The sequence below is a fragment of the Orycteropus afer genome, unplaced genomic scaffold (assembly GCF_000298275.1).
Source record: "Orycteropus afer afer isolate SDZICR_OR568_19922 unplaced genomic scaffold, OryAfe1.0 scaffold00156, whole genome shotgun sequence".
NCBI lineage: Eukaryota > Metazoa > Chordata > Mammalia > Tubulidentata > Orycteropodidae > Orycteropus > Orycteropus afer.
The window spans coordinates 613,475-629,469 of record NW_006921743.1 but is presented as its reverse complement, the minus strand read 5'-3'; the positions used below and the strand labels follow the sequence as shown (position 1 = coordinate 629,469).

At 41.0% G+C, this 15,995-nt stretch overlaps 1 protein-coding gene across 1 annotated transcript in view; it reads right to left on the bottom strand.

The window, feature by feature from the left end:
• Window positions 1-15,995, bottom strand: part of GLDC (glycine decarboxylase) — a 153,007-nt gene that overhangs the window by 111,315 nt on the left and 25,697 nt on the right. Inside the window, exon 3 of the mRNA XM_007946319.2 lies at window positions 12,517-12,652. Coding sequence (XP_007944510.1) covers window positions 12,517-12,652 — 136 coding nt within the window. The remainder of the gene's footprint in view (window positions 1-12,516; window positions 12,653-15,995) is intronic.

Sequence of the window (15,995 nt, the reverse complement as noted above, 5' to 3'; positions counted from 1 at the left end):
ATTTTAGAATTCAATACTGTCTCCCTTCAGGAGAATTAGAGAACAAATCAGTAAGCTCTCCTTTTGGACTCTGTAAGGAAGCTTAGTTAAAATGTTGTTGTTAGGTGCCCTCAAGTTGATTCCAACTCATAGCAACCCCATGTATGTTAGAATGAAACACTGCCCACAATAACACTAAGAAAAAGAAAGACAAGGAGAGGGGCACAAGAGGTACAGACAACAAAGGTAAACATTTTTACATATACAGTACTGCATTATCAGTGGTAACAAATCTTAATCTACAAGTGGATACATTGGTAGACAAACAAAATGATCAGGTATGGGTAGACAAAATGGAATATACCCATGACCATACAACAGTCTGGCAGATGATGGTTCTACATACATATTTGTATGTGCTACAAGAATGTCCATATACATAACAGAGCTAACAGGACAAAGTTATGATAACTTCTTAGCCATGGCCAAACACTTTGAAGGAGTGAATAGATGGAGCCACGGGCTCAGGACTGTGGTCACAGGGAACATTAAGCTCAATTGGCATAACATACTACACAAAAACATTGTTCTACATCCTACTTTGGTGAGACTGGCTTCTTAAAAGCTTGTGAGCAGCTATCTAAGATGTAATTGATCTCTCCTTGTCCAGAGCAAAGAAGAATGAAGACAACTAGAAACACGTGGAAACAATTAGTCTGAGGGACTAGTGGACCATGCAGACTTCAGCCTACATGATCTTGAGACCAGAAGAACTAGATGGTACCCAGCTACCACTGCCAACTCCTAAAAAAAAGGATCAAAATTGGAGATCCTGGATAGAGTGGGAGGAAAATATGGAACAAAACTCAAAATCACAAAAAAAGACCAGGTTTACTGGTCTGATAGAGAATGGTGAAACCCCTGAGACTATGAACTCTAGTTACCCTTCAAGCCTAGAAGTGAACTCACTCCCATGGCTTCCAGCCAAACAATGGACAGGCCTAAAAGGTGAACAATTACACCAAGTAAGCATACTCCTTAGAACAATCAACCATGGGAGAACAGAAGGACAGCTTTTGCACAGGGAGACAGTTCACAGGGCAGGAATACACAGGAAAGGACGACACAGGGAAAAGGTAACCACAGGCAGGAAGTGGGAAGACAGCTGTTACTTTGTGGGGATTGCCATCAATGTCATAAAACAGAATGTGTATGAACTGTTGAATGGAAAAGGAATTTGGTCTGTAAACTTTCACCTAAATCACACACACACACACAACACACGCACAAAAACACTGCCCAGTCCTGCACCATCCTCAGAATCATTGCTATGTTTGAGCCCATTGTTGCAGCCACTATGGCAATCCATAAGGTAGGTCTTCCTCTTTTTTGCTGACCCTTAAATTTACCAAGCATGATGTCCTTCTCCAGGGATTGGTTCCTCCTGATAATATGTCCAAAGTAAGCAAGATGAAGTCTCCATCCTCTTTTCTAAGCAGTGTTCTAGCTGTGCTTCCTCCAAGACAGGTCTGTTTGTAGTAACAATATTATCCTTGGTTTGGGAATGAACAATACTTACTTTTCTATTCCTCTTCCCTGGGTGGAAAAAATGGTTAAGCCCTCAACTCCTAGCCAAAGAGTTCATGGTTCAAATCCACCCTGATGTGCCTCAGAAGACATGTCTGATGATCTGCTTCTGACGTAGCCTTGCAAACCCTATGAAACCCTTCTACTCTGCACAGAGGAGGGCTCGGTGAGTTGGAATCAACTTGATGGCAACTAATAACATTTTTAAATCTTACGTTTCTACTTAATGATTGTATTGTATGTATGTGTTATTGTAAGCTGGCTCTTAAAGTCTACTGGAGTTTACCTACAGTAGAATAAATAGAAATCTCACTTCCTATTATCTTCTGTCCAGATAAAAATTCACCTCATTCAAATTTACAATAGAAAAGCATCCCAGAATCTAATAATCTAATACTCAAAATCTTTTTTTTTCTTTTTAAATCTTTGTTTTATACTAATCAAGAGAAGTTCAATGTGAGGATTTTCGTTAATCAATTATTAAGACTATGGAAGTTAACTGCACTACTATTAAAGTCAGGGATACAAATGGGCAGATTAGAAGGCAGTATAGATATAAATTCTAATCTCCAGTTACTAGGTAATTATTAGGCTTTCAGTGTGTGATATACCGATTTAATTCCTCCATCCTTTTTTTAAATTCCGCCATACATTTACTCCTTCCAGAAATGTTTACTGAGACCCTAATAAATGCCAAGACCTCTTAGAGGTTCTGGTGACACATAAGCAAAATGGATACAGCTCCTGACCTCAAGAATATACTCTAGAGGGAAATGCTGCTGCCGTTGTTGGCTGTTGTCATGTGAGTCAAGTTGATCACGACTCATAGTAACCCCAGCGATAGACTAGAACTGCCCCATAGGGTTACAAGGCTTGTCGTCTTTATGGAAGCAGACTGCCTATCTTTTTCCTGCTGAGATGCTGATAGATTTGAACTGCTGATCCTTCAGTTAGCAACCAAGCACATAACCATTGTGCCTCCAGGGCTCCTTCTGTTGTTGTTGTTGTTGTTATGTGCCGTCGAGTCGGCCCCGACTCATAGCGACCCCTCCTTGGGTTTCCGAGGCAGTATCACTACGGAAGTAGGATTGCCCAACCTTCCTTCCGAGGAGTGGCTGGTGGGTTTGAACCGCCAGCCGTCTGGTTAGCAGGCAAGTGTCTTAGCCACTATGGCTCCTTCTAGTGGGGAATAAAAGATAGCAAATAACTGCAGTCATTTTAGAATGCTACATGTTTTAAAGAAAATGAAATAGGGTAATAGGATTGAGGGTGACTGAGGACCAATGACAGAGCTGCTACCTTCTCACCTAAGCTCCATTCACTCTGACTCTCATCAGAAACAGTTCAAGTGTGGGTCATATCTCTATTGTTTCTGTATGCCCAAGCCAGACAATGTTTTTTTTTCCCTAAATTATTTTTTTTTATTTTAATTTTTATTGTGATTTGGATAAAAGTTTACAGAGCAAATTCATTTTCCATACAGCAGTTCCTATATATTTTGTTTTGTGACATTGACTGCAATTCCCCACAATGTAACAGCTCTCTTTCCACTTCTGCTCTGTAGTTACCTCTTCCTTGTATCCCTCCCTATGCATTCTTGCCCCCTGAGCTATCTCCCTGTGCAAATACTGCCCTGAGTCAGACATGATTTGAGTTGTTTTTTCAAGCCCTTTTCCTTCTACTCTGCTTCATGTTCAGAATAACTTTCAGGATATTTCTATCCATCTTTTGTTTTTGGTAAGTTTTTAAATAAAGTATAATTTCAATCTCTTCTTACTCTGGGGGAAGGCATGGAGAGCTTGTGTTGCCAAGCAGTACAAAGTCAAAACCTTGGAATAATTTCCTGAACCTTTTCTTGGAGTAACTGTGTGTGTGTGCATGTGTGTTTTCAGCAGAGTGAATTTCTGCTTCAATCAACTCCTTGAACAGCCTGGCTAGGCAACTGTAAATTGGTTGGCCAATTGTGAGTGGTTAGTGAACTGGAATGACCCGGCACACGATACATGGTGCATGCAAGCAACAAAGGGATCTGAGGAGAAACGGGCTGAAACTATTTCCCAATATATTCTTTAAACCTGAAACCAAAAACGTCCCCTGAAGTCAAATTAAAACTCAACAACAGTTTAGCCTAAGTAGTAAAAAAGGTCTGCCTTGAACAATATCCTCTTTTAAGAAGTAGCTATATGAGATTTCAGATTCCATCAGCATTCTTTAAGGATATGGAAAAACCAATCACTAATTTTAAATGGAAAGGAAAGAGACCTTGGAAAAGCAAAGCACTATTGAAGAAGAAGAAAAACAAAATAGGTGATCTCACTCCCCAATCTCAAAACCTACTACTATACAGCCACAGTAATTAAAACAGCCTGGTATTGGTACAATGACAGACACATAGACCAGTGGAACAGAACTGAATCCAGAAATAGATCTATCCACTATGGTCAGCTGACCTTTGACAAAGGGCCAAAATCCATTAAATGGGGAAGAGATAGTGTCTTTCACAAATGGTGCTGGCAAAACTAGATGTCCATTCGCAGAAAAAATGAAACAAGATCCATACCTCACATCATACACAAAAGTAACTCTGGATGGATCAAAGACTTAAATGTGAAACCTAAAACTATAAAGTTCATCAAAGGAAAATGGGGGCAAACTTAGGGGCCAAAATGTATGGCATAAATAGATTAGCAAGCATAATTCAAAATGCACCAACAGCAGAAGAGAAGCCAGATGATTGGGACCTTCTAAAAATTAAATTTTTATGTGCTTCAAAAGACTCCTCCAAAAGAGTAATTAGAGAACCTATAGCTTGGGAAAAAATATTCAGCAGTGACATATATGAAAAGGGACTTAACTCGAAAATTTAAAGAAAACTCCAATACCTCAACAACAAAAAGACAAACAATCAAATTTAAAAAAATGGGCAGAAGACCGAGTAGTTGAACCTGTGGGCTCAGGACCATAGTCACAGGGGACATCAAGCTCAATTAGCATAACATACTACACAAAATATTGTTCTACCTCCCACTGTGGCGAGTAGCAACTGGGATCTTAAAAGCCTGCAAGCAGCCATCTAGATGCAATGATTGGTCTCTCCTCATCCAGCACCAAGAAGAATGAAGAAAACCAAAGATTCATGGAAAGAATTAGTCCTAGAGACTGGGATACCATGCGAGCCTCAGCATATATGATTATGAGACCAGAAGAACTAGATGGTACCTGGCTACCAATGTCAACCACTCAGAGGAGGCTCTATGTAGGGGACCCTGGATAGAGAGGGAGAACAATGTGGAACAAAACTCAAAAGCATTTGGGAAAAAAAAAAAAGAGGGACCAGGTTTGCTGGTCTGATAGAGCCTGGTGAAACCACTGAGACTATGGTCCCTAACTTCAGGTCTGAAGTGAACCCACACCTGTGGCTTCCAGCCAAGCAAAAGACAGGCATCGGAGTTGAACATTTACCTGAGATAAATACACTCCTAGGAGAGAACAATCATGGGAGAAAGAAGGGCTGTTTATGCACAGGGAGACAGCTGAGAGGGCAGGGGTGCATGGAGGGATAGACACAGGGAAGAAGTGACTGTTGGGAGGAAGTGGGAGGGGAGCTGTTGCACTGTGGTGAATTGTGGTCAATGTCATGAGACAAAGTGTATGTGAACTGCTGTATAGAAAGTGAATTTGCTATGTAAAATTTCACCCAAATCACAATTAAAAAAAAAAAAATGGGCAGAAGACATGAATAGATACTTCACCTAAGAAAACACTCAGGCAGCCAACAAACACATGTAGAAATGTTTTCGATCATTAGCCATGAAAGAAATGCAAATAAAAACAATGACATATCATCTCATCCCAGCACTAATAGCAAAGTTCAACAAGACAGAAAACAACAAATGCTGGCAAGGATGTGGAGAGTTTGGGACCCTCATATGCTGATGGAACTGTCAAATGATACAACCACTGTGGAAATCAGTATGGCAATTCCTTAAAAAGCTGGCAATAGAAATACCCTTTGAATCAGCAATCCCATTATGAAGTATGTATCCTAAAGAAGTGAGAGCCAGGACATGAACAGATATATCCACACTCATGTTCATCATGGCACTACTCACATCAAAGATATGGAAACAACCTAAGTGCCCATCAACAGAAGAATGAATTACCAAACTATAGTAGATACACACAGTAGAATACTACACAACACTAAAGAATAATCTAGAGTCTGTGAAACATCGCATAGCGTGGATGAACTTGAAAGACGTTGTTGTTGCTGTTGTTATGTGTCATCGAGTCGGACCCGACTCATAGTGACCCCTCCTTGGGTTTCCGTATCACTACGGAAGTAAATTGCCCCATCTTCCTTCCGAGGAGTGGCTGGTGGGTTTGAACTGCCAGCCTTCTGGTTAGCAGTAAAGTGCCTTAGGCACTATGCTACTAGAGCTCCCTGGAGGACATTATGCTGAGTGAAAAAAGTCAATCACAGCAGGACAAATACTGTATTAGTTCACTACTGTAAAAAGTCAAGGAAAGGTTTATATATGGAAGGAAACATTCTTTATTGGTTACCAGGGATGAAGGGGAGGAGAGGGAACGTTGCTAGATAGAGGTACATACAACATGTGTACCTCTCTGTGTCTTCCTCTTCCTCAGTGCCACTGTGTTGGGCACTCACTTTTGGTACATTGCCCTTCCCTCCACTCAAATCCCTACTTGTGTCTACCTATCTAGCAGTGTTCCCCATCTGATCTTTTGAGTTGCTATTGTCAATTTAATCCCATGTAGATAGGTCTTAAAAGAGCATGATGCTCAAGGCAGACATTCTTTACTAATTAACATTGTTGTTTGGGTTAAAGAAGACTTCAGGGATATTTCTAATTTAAAGTTCTATGATACCATTTTTATAAATTTTTAAAAAGGAGTAAGTGGACTGAAATGTTAAAAGTGGTTTTCTCTGTACATATGACTAGAACTAACAGTGGGAAAAGTTATGATAACTTCTAAGGCACAGTCAACCACCTGGATGGAGAGTGAGTTGTTGGACGTGTAGGCTCAAGACCGTGGTCCCAAGGAACATCAAGCTCAATGAACATAACATACCACACAAAACCATTGTTGTAGATCCTACTTTGGTGTGTAGTGACTGGGATCGTAAAAGCTTATAAGCAGTCATCTAGATGCAACAATGGGTCTCTCTTCATCCAGAGCAAAGAAGAATAAAGAAAACCAAAGGCACATGGAAACAATTAGTCCAAGGGACCATGAGACCAAAGGAACTGGATGGTTCCCAGCTACCACTGTCAACCACACAGAACGGGAGATCCTGGACAGAGTGGGAGAATAATGTAGAACAAAAATCAAACTCATAAGAAAGACCAGTTTTACTGGTCTGATAGAACCTAATGAGACCCCCAAGACTATGACCCCTTAGTTACCCTTCAGTTCTGGAACTGAACTCACTCACTCCTGTGGCTTCCAGCCAAAGAATAGACAGGCATATAGGGTGAAATTTATATCAGGTAGATACACTCCTTAGAACAATCAATCATGGGAGAATACAAGGGCAGTATTTGCACAGGGAGATAGCTCAGGGGGCAGGAATGCATAGGAAAGGACACAGGGAAGATGTAACTACAGGGAGAAAGTAGGAAGAGAGCTGTTACACTGTGGGGAATTGCAGTCAATGTCATGAAACAAAGTGTGTATGAACTGCTGTATGGAAAATGAATTTGCTCTGTAAACTTTCACCAAAATCACAATAAATTTTTTTTTTTTAAAAAAAGGTGGTTTTCTCTGGGTGGTATAATCTACAGTAACTTTCATTTTCTTTTTATTGCTATGTTCTAAATGTTAAAGACACCAGCTACCATTTATTTACCACTTTCTATGTGTCAGGATGTATCCACTACTCCCCCAACACACACTTATATTACACATGTTCACTGTAAAAAGTTGGGAAACTCAGATAACTATTAAGAAAATAAAATCAGCCACAATCCCCAAACTCCAGGCTAGGCAAAGCATAATGATTAAGCAAATGTGTCTGTAATCTATAGTTCCTATGCTCAAATTGACAATTTAACTCAACTAGTTTGTTTTGAAGTGTATTTTAGTATTTTATAAATGTATCTACACAGGCAAGAAAACATTCAGTCCACCTCAAAGAGGATACTTTGATTATTCCAAAATAATCAGTGTGCTCTATCATTTTGGCTGCAACTTTCTCTCAGAATGGGGAAAGAAGGGGAGGGGCTCTTGGTAGTAGGACATTCATGAGATCCTCTCATTTTTATCCTGGTGCCAAAATCACACAAAACAGAAATAGCCACAAGGAAAGTGTCAATGTTCTGTTATTAGTGACTGATGTTATCAAGAGTCAAAATTTTGGACAAGTGGAGCCCATAAAATATATTTTGGACCTGATGTACATTTTCTTTTAAGAGCCCAAATTGTTTTATTCTTTCAGAGCTATGTTATCCATTTATTTTCACCTCACGTTGCCGGAATTTGTTGGTTCCGTCTCTATGGAAACCATTCAGAAGGGTGATAATGTGAAGTCTACCCTCCCACATGTGCCTGATCCTCTCTATCAGCACCAAGTGGTACAGTATCATCCCTGGTCCAGATCAGCTATTGCAGTATGAAAAGGAACAATATTTTAAATGCACCTCAAAACTGGGACTGAAAAGAACAGAACATGGTCTAGCTCTCTCTCGGAACGCTGGCTGCTCCCACAGTGAATGAACACATTCGCTCACAGGCAGAAGGCAATATGGGGAATATTCTGTATGGCCACCAAGAGCCAGGCTGTGAGCCAAGACTCAGACAGCCAGGCTGTGGTAGCCCATTCATGGATGTTTGAGGCTTATTTATTTATTTTTCCTAAGAGGAAAGAGAGACAGGCCATTTTCTTTTTAAATCCAACTTAGAGTTTACCATTCAAATTTCTAGCAGCACCACAGTGGGAAAGAAGCCACGCTCTATATCTCATAAAAGCAGAAAAAGTAGTTCTTAGACAGTTATTCTTTCCTGTTCTTTTATTAATTTTTAAAAACGTAATGCTACAATGTAGCATCTTGAAATCTTGCGAAAATTATGGAATCTTGAAGACACTGTAAATCTTGAAAGCATTATGCTCAGTGAAAAACCTCAATCACAAAAAGACAAATATTGTATGATCCCACTTATAGGAAGGAGCTCTGGTGGCACAACAGTTAAGAGCTTGGCTGCTAACCCACCCAACAGCTCCATGAGAGAAAGGCCTGGCAATCTGCACCTGTGAAGATTACAGTCTAGAAAATCCTATGGTGCAGTTCTGTTCTATCATATGGTGTTGTCTATGAGCCAAAAATCAGCTTGATAGCACTCAACAAGTGGGCAAATGGTATCTATAGAGACCAAATTTTCTAGTGGGGGTATGAGGGAGAGGGAAAGGGGGAGTCATTTTTGCGTAGGGGATACTGAGCTTCTCTTAATGGTAGTAGTGTATTAGAAATGGTTAACGATGGTGGTTATATAACATGATGAACATGTTGAATGTCACTGAATTGTGCATGTAAAAAATGTTGACTTGGCAAATGTTGTGTTATATATGCATATATATATATATATATACACATATATATGTTTATCAGGAGCTCTGGTAGCTTAGTGGCTAAAGCACTTGACTGCTAACCAGAAGGCTGGCGGTTCAAACCCACCAGCCACTCCTCGGAAGGAAGGTTGGGCAATCCTACTTCCGTAGTGATACTGCCTCGGAAACCCAAGGAGGGGTCACTATGAGTCGGGGCCGACTCGACGGCACATAACAACAACAACAACAACATATATGTTTATCATAATAAAATAATCTTTAAGAAAAGAAGCAGAGCACATTGCAATAAAAAGCTCTGTACAAAGATACAATGCAAGAGTGATGAGGCCCTGTGACAGATGCCAAGTTGACAAGTGGTGGAATTGTGGTAGTTGTGTGTCAACTTGGCTGGGCCTGATTTTGAGTGGCTGGGCAACTGGATGTAGTTATTCCCCATGATGACACTGGTAATCAATTCCATGGTGGAATCTACCTGAGCAGCTGAGTAGCTGCTTTAGGGATATGATCTGCTTCGAGTATATAAGAAGTCAGCGTTGAGAAAGGTTGGGGAGCTTTTTGGCATGCTTGGACCCTGCATGTAATCAAGTCTTCATCTCAATGGCCTGCCATGTTGTCTGCCAACCTTGCTACTGTTTATTAATAGACTTGAATTGATGGCCTGCCATATTGCTTGATAATCTTGTGATGTGCCATTTTACTTGTCAATCTTGGGTTTGTCAGCCTCAGCAGCCAGCAGCTGCCTGAGTGAAGAGACACCTCCAGCTCTAATAGGCTGGGAACAAGAGGCAGAGCTGAAGCCCAGGGTTGAGGAGCCTTCACTCAGTCCCTAGATCTGGCACTTTGAACATGGACTTCTAGACTCTTAAACTGTAAGAGAATAAATCCATTTGTTAAAGTCACCCACCTGTGGTATTTTTCTGTTAGAGCAGTACTACAAAACCAAAACACCAACCCACCAGCTGCTCCACTAAAGAAGATGAGGCAACCTGTTTCTGTAAAGATTCACAGCCTTGGAAACCCAATGGCGGTTGCTACGAGTCAGAGTGGACTGGATGACAGTGGGTTTTTGTCACAAATAAATGTTGTAAACAAAAAAAAAAAAAAAAAGAAGAAAAGTGATGAAGCCCAAAGACTTGGCTCTAAATTGATGACACAAATGACTACATTAGGGCCAAGCTCTTACCAACCATGACTGCACTTGCACTGTGGAAAAGTAGATAAAAGATACAAAGTACTCAGCAAATTTTTAAGACTCATGGCTTTGGGCATTTATAAAAATGCCATAGAGGTAGCATCTGACCTCCTCTAGTTAGGAGGATCAAGATCAACAGCCCAAGGCATACCACTTCTCTACAACTTTTTTTTTTTTTTAACCAATTCTGACACTAACCATCTTTCTCATGGCACTCTCTACTTCTCTGCTGGGTTCAGTAATTCATTGCAATGGTCACACAGAAATCAGACAGTACTCAAGATTATGGGGTTTATTACGGAACTACCAAGTTACAATTTAGGAGTAGAAATAACTCAGGATACAGTTTTTTGGTCAGCACAGCTTCTTCTCAGCTATACCAAGAGGCAGGCGCCTCAGGCCACTTGGGCTGGCCTGGCCTCTGCCCTGCTCGAGCAAGTGTTACAGAGACCTTTAGCTCCACCAATAAGTTCCTGGAGGCACCTCATTCTGCTAGTAAGCCTTGGCCTGAAGGTGCTTAGCTCTCTCTTTCCATGGGCCAGGAAGCCCACTGTATTGTCTTGTATCAATCTCCCAGTTCTTCTGCCTCTGCTTCTTGCAGTCTCTCATTGTCTCTGGTTTTACAAGTCTCTGACTCCTGGGTCTAGGAGGTTCCCAGTGCAAAGATGTAGGGACCAAAGGATGTGCTACGCTCCTGTCTCTCCTTTTTGATTGTAGTAGCCCCCTCTCTGCTCTGGGATTGGATCTTTTAAGACTAGCGGGATGGCAAAACTGACCAATCCCTCTTTAGGATTCCATATACCTTATTTGCCTAGTTCCATGCCCACAAGAATGCCATGCACTTTATCTGCATTATTAGCAAGCTGTTCAATCCCCTTGATGGGCTACAAGCCCCTTATTTGCATAGTTCTACCCAATCACTTAGAAGCTCTGGTAGCATAGTGCCTAAGGCACTTGACTGCTAACCAGAAGGCTGGCGGTTCAAACCCACCAGCCACTCCTCGGAAGAAAGGTTGGGCAATCTACTTCCGTAGTGATACTGCCTCGGAAACCCAAGGAGGGGTCGGTATGATTCGGGTCCAACTCGACGGCACATAACAACAATAACAACAATACCCAATCACTTGGTGGGAGTTAGGAAGGACTATGGCTAGAAGGGCCATATTAAGTAACTCACTGCACTGCAGGCATGTTGTTGTTGTTGGGTGTCATTGAGTCAATTCTTACTCAGTGATTCCATGTGACAGAGTAGAATTGCCCCATAGCACGGTTTTTGGCTGCAATCTTTAAGAAAGCAGATCACTAGGTCTTTCTCCCTTAGGATCAATGGGTAGGTTTGAACTGTCAACCCTTCAGTTAGAAGTTGAGCTCTTAAGCGTTGCACAACCAGGACTCCTTCCTTTGGACATACACTTGTGTTATTTCAAGAACTCCTATGGAAGTAATTCCATGATTTCTTATATACAGTATGCTCACCTGAAAAACATCTTGCTAGAAATATCTTTGAATCACAAAAACAACGACTTACTCTGACCTCACGTAATGGTCCTACTAGAAATTAGGATCCCAAGGATGATATAAATAGTTAATGCACTTGGCAGCTGATTGAGAGGTTGAAGGTTTGAGCCCACTTAGAAGAGCATCAGAAGAAAGGCTTGTCTCTCTAGTTCCAAAACATCAGCCACTGAAAATCTTATAGAGTACAGTCCTCCTCTGACACAAATGGAGTCATCATGAGTTGGAAATGACTCAGGGGCAATTGGTAGTACCACAAGTTAAAGTTACTTACTCACACCTGTTACACATTGAATTGTGTGGTGTGTCCCCCACACATACACCCAAAATATGTATTGAAATCCTGAAGCCTATACCTATAAATATGATCCTGTTTGGAATGTTGTATAAATTAGTTTGGGTTCTAAATCTAATCACTTCTGAGTTCTAAAAAGAGAAGAATGGACACAGAAACACACATAGGGAGAAGAGGAAGCCAGAATGAGACAAATGCATCTACAAGGATCGCCAGCAGCTACTAGAAGCTGAAATAGGCAAGGAAGGACCTCCCCCTACAGCCACACCCTGAATTTTTACTTTATCCTTCTGAACTATGAAAGAATATATTTCTGTTCTTTAAAGCCCAGTCCCCCAAAAAAGAAAAATATGTTACCATCCTGAGTTTTCCAGTAAGTTCCGCACAATTGTCTGTGGCACTGAGCAGTTGTAATAGCCCATGCCAATATATGATCTCCAAATCTGGTTTTTGCTGGAAATGGCATTCAGAGTTGCAAGGATTTCATTTTCACCTGATAGTGGAAAAGAGAGCAATGTTATAGACAGAAAATATCCCAGAAGGGAGTTCTAATTATAGTTTTAAACCCTCCTTTTGTTTGACTATTTCTATGAGGAGAATTAGACAGGAAATAGAAGAATCTGACCACCAACACTAAAGTATACAGAACTCTGAAGAACCCCAAAACAGCATTCAATTTCTTCTCAAAACTGGTTCCACATAATTTTTTGACTCTTAGTTTTTCTGTTTTTTGGATTTTTTTTTTTTTTAATTCTTCTTATGCCAGACTTGCCTAATTTTAACACTTGCCTCCTTCTAGGTTTCTTCTTTATTTCTTTTATGTGGCTTCTGTTCTAATTCTAGATATACTCTAAGTAAAATGTGTCTTTAAACTATACTCTCTGAAAGTGAGTAGGGTTTCAGTCTTAACTAACACTTAATCTACATTTTCTCTAAAATTGTGCTACTGACTCACTTTTTCCTTTGAGTCATTGAAAGAACTGCTTCTAAAAAGTCCATCAACCAACAACATAAAATGTAATAAAGACCACATACAGTTTTAACTGGCATTCCCATTAAAGTACATGGATAATTAAGTGAGAACCGTCAAAGTTTTTGTATGCAGACAAGACCCTATTTCAGGTTCTTTTGTATAACAACAACATAATAGCATCTACCATTTATTGAGGAGACCTGGTACCACAATGGTTAAGCACTTGGCTGCTAACCAAATCGTTGGCAATTCAAATCCACCAGCCGCTACATGGGAGAAAAGACCTGGTAATCTACTTCTGTAAAGATTTTAGTCTAGCAGCATTGAAGATGAGAAAGACATAGAGAGGTACATGGGAGGTACAGACAACAAAGATGAACCCTTTTGCACATACAGTACTGCGTTGTCAGTGAAGGCAAACATGGGTATATGGATGGATAGACGGGTGGACAGGCTAAACGATTAGGTATGTCTATGAAATGGGGAGTGTATCCAAGAACATATATAGGGTTGGCAGACAATGGCCCTATAAGTTTATGTGAATGATCAGAATTCCCAGGTGTATAGTACAGCTGACAAGGGGCAAGGCTGTGGTCACTGCTTGGTCATAGCCAAATACCCAGAGGAACCAAGTAGTTAAACCTGCGGGCTTGGGACCATAGTTGCAGGGGACATCAAGCTCAATTGGCATAACATACTATACAAAACATTGTTCCACCTCCTACTTTGGTGAGTAGCAACTGGGATCTTAAAAGCTAGCAAGCTGCCATCTAGAGGCAACGATGGGTCTCTCCTCCTTCAGAGAAAAGAAGAATGAAGAAAACCAAAATTCATGGAAACAATTTGTCCTAGCAACTGGTACATGATCCAATCTGCAGCCTATACAACTATGAGACCAGAAGAACTAGATGGTGCCCGGCTACCACTGTCATCCACTTGGTAGGGGATCTATGTAGGAGATCCTTGATAGAGAGGGAGAACAATGTGGAACAAAACTCAAAATCATTTGGAGGAAAAAAAAAGGTGGGGACCAGGTTTCCAGGTCCGATAGAGCCAGGTGGAACCACTGAGACTATGGCCCCTAGCTGCCTTTCAGGTCTGGAATTGAACCCACACCTGTGGTTTCAAGCCAAACAAAATACAGGCATATGAGTTAAACATTTACCTCAAGTAGATACACTCCTTGGAGAGAACCATCATGGGAGAAAGAAGGGCTGCTTATGCACAAGGAGACAGCTCAGGGGGCAGGAGTGCATGGAGGGTTGGACACAGGGAAGGGGTAACTATGGGGAGGAAGTGGAAGGGGAGCTGTTGCATTGTGGTAAACTGTGGTCGATGACATGAGACAAAGTATATGTGAACTGCTGTATGGAAAGTGAATTTGTTCTGTAAATCTTCACCCAAATCACAATTGAAAAAAAAAAAAAAAAAGATTTTAGCCTAGGAAGAACCCTATGGGGCAGTTCTACTCTGTACTGTAGGGTTCCTGTGAGTCAGAATCCATTCAATGGCACATCAACATTTATTGAGCATTCACTTTTGCCAAGAATTGTACCAAATGCTTTTCATGAAGCTTAGCAAACTAAGACTTGGAAAGAATCACTTGACCAAAGGATCAAAACTTTAAAGATGAAAACTTCAATCTAACTCTAGATTCCACACTTTAACAACTGGGGAGGTTTAGATCTGCTACAGGTACAGCACTTGTGCCAAAGAGTTCTATTTAGATACAAATGACCTTGCATGGTTCTTTCTCTGCTCCTCTGCAAATAGACACATGTTACTGGGATTTAACTACTTAGGCAAATGTCTATACAAACTGTTTGGTAACTCTGGTGGCATGGTGCCTAAGGCATTTGACTGCTAACCAGAAGGCTGGCAGTTCAAACCCACCAGCCACTCCTCGGAAGGAAGGTTGGGCAATCTACTACCATAGTGATACCTCAGAAATCCAAGGAGGGGTTGCTATGAGTTGGATCTGACTCAACGGCAGTGAGTTTCGTTTTAGGGACTCCATCTTTTAAATCTTGGGGTTGATCAATTTTACTGTGGCTGTGTCAGAGAAAAGCTAGGGACAGTAACATCTAAGACAGCAAGCTGGCTAGAAAGATGCTTCATCTTCTAATTTTAGCCCTGTGTTGTTAGTGGCCATCAAGGTAGCCCCCAGCTCATGGTGACCCCATGCACAACAAAATAAAACTCTGCCTGGTCCTGCAACATACCCATGGTTGGCTGTGATCTGACAGTCAGGCTTTCATTGGTTGATTTTCAGAAGTAGATTGCCAGGCCCTTCTTCTTCTTTTAACCCTAACCCATTGCCAGTGAGTTGATTCCGACTAATAGCGACCCTATAGGACAGAGTAAACTGCGCCATAAGGGTTTCCAAGGCTGTAATCTTTATAGTCGGGGCCGACTCGACAGCACATAACAACAACAACAACAATCTTTATAGAATTAGAAAGCCTCGTCTTTCTCTGCAGAGTGGCTGGTGGATTTGAAATGCCTTTCAGTTGGTAGCTGAGTCCTTTAACCACTATGCCACCAGGTGTCCTTCTTTTATCCCTACTGGACTCCATACAAATAAAACTCATTAGTTCTTCTTTATCTGCAATGAGTACATTTTCCCCTTTCATCTCTCACACCCCCACACATTTACTCCACATGCTTTCACAGGAAATAAATCCACAAGGTGTCATTTTGCCATGGGTAAATATAACCCAGGTTGATTGGTAATTAAACTGCTTTACGAGGAGGATCTTGCCTTGGTTCAATGAAAGCTTAGGCCATATAAATGAGAGGACCATAAATCAACATCTGAAAAGACAGGCAAGTACTACAAGACATCCAGTCACTTCTCAACTGT